Source organism: Eriocheir sinensis, chromosome 19 (assembly GCF_024679095.1).
Source record: "Eriocheir sinensis breed Jianghai 21 chromosome 19, ASM2467909v1, whole genome shotgun sequence".
NCBI classification, from domain to species: domain Eukaryota; kingdom Metazoa; phylum Arthropoda; class Malacostraca; order Decapoda; family Varunidae; genus Eriocheir; species Eriocheir sinensis.
Window position 1 is genome coordinate 19,029,107 of NC_066527.1, and position 7,500 is coordinate 19,036,606.

At 40.0% G+C, this 7,500-nt stretch overlaps 1 protein-coding gene across 26 annotated transcripts in view; it reads left to right on the top strand.

Annotated features, from left to right (window-relative positions):
• LOC127000835 (uncharacterized) overlaps positions 1–7,500 on the top strand; it is a 163,836-nt gene that overhangs the window by 125,104 nt on the left and 31,232 nt on the right. For all 26 annotated transcript variants that reach the window (XR_007754545.1, XR_007754546.1, XR_007754547.1 and 23 more), the window contains one exon: positions 7,338–7,489. Coding sequence is in view for 23 of the 26 variants with exons in the window: in XM_050864899.1 (XP_050720856.1) it covers positions 7,338–7,489 (152 nt within the window). In the remaining 3 variants the exon portion in view is untranslated. The remainder of the gene's footprint in view (positions 1–7,337; positions 7,490–7,500) is intronic.

The following is a 7,500-nucleotide window of genomic DNA, read 5'->3' on the forward strand; positions in this document are numbered from 1 at the left end:
TGTGTGTGTGTGTGTGTGTGTGTGTGTTTCGTAGTTCGTTGGGTGTCCTGGAGTGGTCCACTGAGCGGTGTTGTCAAGGAGAGCTTTGGGATCGATAACGGAACGGTGATAATGGTGGTGATGGCGGCGATAATGATAGGACTGCAGTGTCGTACAGGTTCGATGGCGGTGGTGGTGAAGGTGGTGACGTAGTAAGGTTAATGAGAGTGTGGCGGTGACGGGTGTTTGGTGGGTGAGAAAACCTTGAACCAAGAATAGATGGGAAGCGAAGGGGAGATAATGGTGATGAATGTGTGTGTGTGTGTGTGTGTGTGTGTGTGTGTGTGTGTGTGTGTGTGTGCGTGCGTGCGTGGCGTGGTAGTGGTGGTGGTGGTGGCGGCGTGTCTGGTTATCTGTCCCTCCCTCCCCCTCCACCCACCAATCACATCCCTCAGTCGTGCTTACGTCACCACACGGCTAACCAATCAGGAGGCGGCAAGGCCCCACTGGCTCACACGCATTCATAGACTTTCCTTACACTAAAACAATATACGAACACAATTTACTCTCATAACGCAAATTCATCTCAAAACTCTATAGCGTTACATGTTCTCATTCATTTCTGTCCCTTTAGCTGCCACACACACATGCATCTTGTTATTATTATTATTATTATTATTATTATTATTATTATTATTATTATTATTATTATTATGAGAGACGCAACACACACTAAACCACACACATTAGTTCAGAGATATGCAGTTTTTTCTCCGTTATATAAATCACAAACGCTTTAACACACACAAAACTATGAATTGTTAAGTTACAGAGTGGCATTTTATTTCTTTACTTCTCTTCTATACACTCATACGTAGTTTTTTTCCTCTTTAAAATATATATAAATAAACCACAAACACATTAACACTCACAAAACTACTATTGGTTAAGTTACACAATCGCTTTTTATTCATTTATTTAGCTTCCACGCATTCATATTCAGTTTTTCCCTTCACACTAAACTACGGACACACTAACTTACAAATATATGCGGTTTCTCCGTTCACTCTAAACCACAAACACATTAGCACACACAAAACTACTAATTCTAAAGTTACACGATCGCATTTTATTTGTTTTCTTAACTTCTACAGACTAATATGCATTTTTTTTCCTTCACACTAGACCATAAGCACACCGGCTCACACACTCATATTTGAATCTTTTCCCCTCATTCTCACTAAACGCAAAGACTAATTATTGAGCTACTGGATCACACAATCGCATTTCATCTGTTTCCTCAGCTTTCTTTCACGCTATACCATAAGCGCACCAGCACACACTCATATGCTGCTTTTTCCTTTCCTCACACTAAACACAAAAGTAATTATTGAGTTACTGGGTCACACAATCGCATTTTATCCTTCCTTTTAACTCCTTTATACCTACATGCAGCCTTTTCAACGTCACACTAAATAACAGACATACAAAATACGAATTGTCATATATTATTTTTATTTCTTTAGTCATCATTTCCACTCACATCTTCCTTCACTAAACCACAGACACACACTCGCGGATATAAAAAGATCCTAAAATATGTACATAAACAAACAGTATATTAAGTGGTGGCCTGTTAGTCTAGCGAAGCATCTCATTCTGTTCAGCATTCCTCTTTTTCTTAGTTATTTTGAACAGACTGATAATATTCCTTCTCCCTCCCTCCCTCCCTCCCTCTTATCAAACTAATGTCATGATCTTATTTACCAGCACAACTAGTTTACTTTATTCCTAGAGACTTGCCATGACTTTTTAGGGAAAACTTAGTGATTTGTATATAAGAACTTTTAGCATGTCAAAAGAAAGCATTCTTCCCCTTCATTTTTCCATAGATTGAGATCAGAGAGTGAATGATGATGATGATGATGATGAGAGGTAGCTAAGGGCGGACGTTTAGTAGAATCCAGCATTGTCTTTCTGTTTTTTTCCCCTCTTCCCTTTCTTTTTTTGCTTATTTCATCCATTGTTATCACTTCTTCCCTTCCTTTATCAGTCATTTTTTACACTTTACATCTTGCCTTAAGTGACGAGCAGGAAGTGAGAAGTGAAGGAGTAAGTATGGGATGTGAGAGACGCGAGAAACACGTCGAACTCTTGCACTAAAATGTGGGACGACCGAGAATTCTAACCGTTGTCTCTTTTTTTGTATAAGTAAGCGAGGGAGGAAGGAATAAACAGGAGAGAGAGAGAGAGAGAAAATACTTCAAAAATTTAAAAACTATCATGAAATTAGTGCAAAAAAGATTGAAAGAGCGAAAATTATTACAATATGAGATTGTTATGTTGGTGGCAGAGAGAGGGGGGATCGTGTGTGTGTGTGTGTGTGAGAGAGAGAGAGAGAGAGAGAGAGTGTTTATCATTGTCTAGTCAAAAATATTAGTGACGTGACTTCTCGTATTGTCTCGTTCCTAATTTTTAACTTGCGTACTCGTTTCAACTCAATCTGTACGCATTCCCTCAATCTATTTCCACATCAAACATATAAGATTAGATTCCTTATTCGCGTACTTGTTTAAACCCAATCTGTACGCATTCACTCAATCCATTTCCACATCAAACATATAAGATTAGATTCCTTATTCGCGTACTTGTTTAAACCCAATCTGTACGCATTCACTCAATATATTTCCACGTCAAGCATTAAAAAATACATTAAGAGGAGAATAAGCAACTGCCGTGAAGTCGTAGCATAAAAAAAATATCAAAATTCTGAGTCAAAAAATCCATTCTCTCTCTCTCTCTCTCTCTCTCTCTCTCTCTCTCTCTCTCTCTCTCTCTCTCTCTCTCTCTCTCTCTCTCTCTCTCTCTCTCTCTCTCTCTCTCTCTCTCTCTCTCTCTCTCTCTTTTCTAACGTAGCTTCCCCTTCAAGTTAAGCTCTTTACAGAAAACGGGATTAAGTTTACGAATATGATAGAAAATTTACGTTGAAACTTACGTAGAAACCTTGTAACATTCACTCGTTTTCTGTCCGTTCATCCGCGCAACACAACCATTAACACTAGAACGAAATTAAAGTAGAGAGACTGATTTGTATGTAGAATTTATTACATTAGAACGACATTGAAGTAGAAGGATTAATGTGTGTGTGTGTGTGTGTGTGTGTGTGTGAGTGTGTGTGCCAGAATGCACGGAAGGGAAGGCAAGTTGGAAAAATGACATACTAGCAAATTAGGATGATGATGATGATGATGGTGGTGGTGTTAGTGGTAATGGTGGTGGTGGTGGTGGTGGTGGTGATGGTGGAGGTGGTGGTGACTAACATATGATTCCCTCGCTGCCCGGTTGACGTCTCCTCCATCCCTCCGCCCTCCTCCTCCTCCTCCTCCTCCTCTTGTAATGTGATGCAGGAGGTAAGTGAGATCAAGTCTGCCCCGATGAGCTTAGATTCCACTTGTCATGTCTGTGTCGCCTGAATCTTCCGCCAAAGCAACCCAACACTATATAAAGACCTTTTTCTTTGTCATACATACATATACTTTTACTCTGTCTGTTCTCTCTTTTCTCCTCCTTCCTCTTCAGTGGGCCAAGCGAAACCTTCTCAGATAAACGGATTGTCAGAAAGTCTCGGTGCGGAGCTAAATTTTGTATAAGGGATCAAGAAACTACTAGTATTGATGATGATTGTTCCTCTCTTTCCAACGGGGCTCATGGAAACTTGTGATACTGGGAAACGTAAAAAGAGTAATTGTTTCTTGTTGATACTGATAATGATAATAATATTTTTCTCATTTCAACGGGGCTCATGCAAAGTGGTGTTGATTTTGGGACCTTATAGAGAGAAAGACTTGTTGATTCTGACGATGATGATGATTATAATGTAGAAGTTCTCTCATTTCAACGGGGCACAAATTTGACGATTCGGGAAACTTTAAAAAGAAAATTAATAAAAACAACCACTTTCTATTCGTTAATCTCAAAAACGTCATGCAAACCAGTACTTCCTCTTCGTTAATCTCAAACAAATCATGCAAACCAGCCTTCTGAATCGTTAATATCAAAAAATGAGTCATTCAAACCAGTACTTCCTCTTCGTCAATCTGAAAAACGAGTCATACATACAAGCACTTCTAATCTTGTAACCTCAAAAAGAAAAAAATTGTCATGCAAACCAGCACTTCCTATCCGTTGATCTCGTGGTGGTGGTCTTGTCCAACTCTCCTCCTACCAACCCGCCTTAGCCCGCCTGCCGCGCCTCCCAGACCTTGTAGTGGTGGTGGTGTGTGTTGATGTCATGTTGTTGTGTTGATGTGCCGCGCGAGGCTGTACCGACGCTGCTGCTGCTGCTGCTGCTGCTAGTACTAATGATTGAGTGGTACCTGTGTAGAGGCGAGCCAGGTGTGTGTGTGTGTGTGTGTGTGTGTGTGTGTGTGTGTGTGTGTGTGTGCGGATATTGAATTGGCAAAAAAGATTAGGTTTATATCATTTTTTTCCTTATTTTTATTTTCTTAACTAATAATGTTTTCGTAAATACACAAAAAAGAAGCTAAATCAGTAAAAAAAATCATAAGCGTCTACATTAATAACTGTAAACAGATGGACTATATTTTTTTACTACAAGCAGTCCTTCCCTCCCTATTTTTTATGATGAAATTCAGAAAGAAAATAATATATCGAAAAAAAAATGCATGTGTGTCTATGTGTGTGTGTGTGTGTATGTGTGTGTGTGTGTGTGTGTGTGTGTGTGTGTGTGTGTGTGTCCATAGGTGTCTTCCAGCCTGTCTGTCTGTATGTACTTGCCTGTCTGTGCATGTCTGTATAGTTAGTGCCTGCTCACTGCCTGCTTGCCTGCCTGCTGAGCCTTGCCCCGCCGCCCGCTGCCTGACCTGCCTGCTCCGCCCCTTACGTCTGCTTACTGCCTCCACCACACTACTACACAGCCCTACTTAAGGATAATCATGATGTAGACACTCTCCGTTCACTCCCCAAACAGCAAACAACAGAAAACAATTGCTGGTCCATTTAAACTTACAGCATTGATTTCATTTAAAGTCACCCCCAAAAAATCTATATCCAAACAATTTTTCTTTCTCGACCAATGTATGTGAAGGAAATTTTTGATGGTTATTCTTAGGTAACTGTTTAACTAGATAGGTATTATGATTACTGTTGTTATTTTTACATCATAGAGTTATTAGTGTGTTTTTGTTTATCCTTATCTTCATTATCTCTCTAAGACACTTTGAAGTAATAAGTATAACAATCATGGTAGTCATTGTAACCACTTATATAATCATTGTTAAGTATTGGTGTCACCCTCAACCTAATTACTTGACTATGAGAGAGAGAGAGAGTGTGTGTGTGTGTGTGTGTGTGTGTGTGTGTGTGTGTGTGTGTGTGTGTGTGCGTGTGTTTATGTTGTATCCGAGTGTTGTTGTCATCTTCTGTGTTTCTTCCTCATGAGCCAACACACAACACAGGCTTACAAAATACCTGTAGGGACTCTTTCTTAATCACTTCCCTTAATTATCTTCTTACCTGGTACTTGATCTTCTTCCTTATTTCACTACGGTTGTCTCTCTCAATTTCTTTTTATTTGTTTTTTTCATTTTCTCATTTCATTTCCTCCTTTTCATTGCTTCTCTAAATTACTTTCTTACTTGCTCTTCCTCCTTCCTTCATTACAGTTGTTTTTTCTTTCTTATTTTCAAAGTTTTCTGGTGTTTTTTCTATATATTTTTCTCTTCTCATTTAATTTCCGTCTCTCTTCATCACTTCTCTAAATTGGTCTCCCCTGTTTTTCCTCCTTTCTCTTTTGCTAGTTTTCTTTCCTTTTCTCATTCCTCTTCTCTCGTATTTTCAAAGTTTTCTGGTGCTTTTTCTATATATTTTTCTCTTCTCATTTAATTTCCGTCTCTCTTCATTTCTTCTCTAAATTAGTCTCCCCTTGTTTTTCCTCCTTCCTCTTTTGCTAGTTTTCCTTCCTTTTCTCATCTCTCGTATCTTCAAAGTTTTCTGATTTTTTTATATTTTTCTTCTCTCATTTCATTTCCGTCTTTCTTTATTACTTCTCTTATCTGTTCTTCTTTCCTCCTTCTCTATATTTGTTTCTCTTTCCTCTTTTCTCGTATCTTCAAAGTTTCTGGGGTTGTTTTCTCTTCTTCTCTTTCTTGCATTCTATTACCATCTGTTTTATAGGGATTTCTTATTCTCTTGTTTCTCTCCTTCTCTCTCTCTCTCTCTCTCTCTCTCTCTCTCTCTCTCTCTCTCTCTCTCTCTCTCTCTCTCTCTCTCTCTCTCTCTCTCTCTCTCTCTCTCTCTCTCTCTCTCTCTCTCTCTCTCTCTCTCTCTCTCTCTCTCTCTCTCTCTCTCTCTCTCTCTCTTCTGGGGCCTTCTTCTATTTTTTCTCTCTTACTATCTATGTCTATCTATGTTTCTATATCTCTTATCTATCTATCAATCTATCTTTGGTTCTTACTTTCTATCTATCTATCAATCTATCTGTCTTCCTTTCATTATCTATCAATCTATCTCTATCTATCTCTATATATTTCTCTCTTCGTAAGTGTTGCGTATTGCCGTAGGAAAAACAGACTTATATATTCGAGTGTTGACGTCACTCTTAGTAGAAAATAATAATCCCTTTCAAAAATAACTATTGGAAAGAGAGAAGAGAGAAGAAAAATATATATATACCAGAGAAAATAAGACGAAATAAAATGCTCAAAAATAATAGTAAAAGTAATTAGGTTCACATAAGAAGTCAAAAAATAAATAAATAAAATGTCTTTCTCTCATTATATATATTTTTCTTTCTCTTCTTTTTTATGTTTTTTTTTTTGTAGTGAGTGAGTTAGTTCCTTTCATGTGCAATAAGTTTAGTTGATGTATATGTTTTTTCTTTTCTCTCTCTCTTTCTCTCTCCTCTTTTGTCTCCTTCCTTTTTCCTCCATTCCTTTATTCCCTCCTTCCCTCCTTCCCCTTCCTTCCTCCTCCTCCTCCTTTTGTCCTTATGATCCTTTCCTTCCCTCTCTCTCTCTCCCTCTCCTTCTCTACCTCTCCCCCCTCCTCCCACCTCCCTCCCTCTCTCTCCCTCCTTCTCTCCACCTCTCCCTTCCCTCCCCGCCTCCCTCCACTTCCAATCCTTTCCTCTCCCTTCCCTTTTCCTTCCCTTTCAATCCTCCCATCCTATGTCAACCTCCTTCCCTCACTCTCCCTCCTTCCCCCACCTCTCCCTATCCTCCCCCTCCTTCTCTCTCCGTCTCTCCACCCCTCCCCTTCTTCTCTCCACCTCTCCCTATCCTCCCTCCCTCTCCTCCTCCCCGCCCTTCCCTCCCCCCACCCACACCTTCCCGGGGCAGGTCGAGCTCTCCTTCAAAACTGGGGACATCATCAACGTCTTCGGGGACATGGATGACGACGGGTTCTTCATGGGCGAGCTGCGGGGACAACGGGGACTCGTGCCCTCTAACTTCCTGCAGGACGCCCCGCAGGACTACCCCGACGACCACAGGTTAGTAGGAT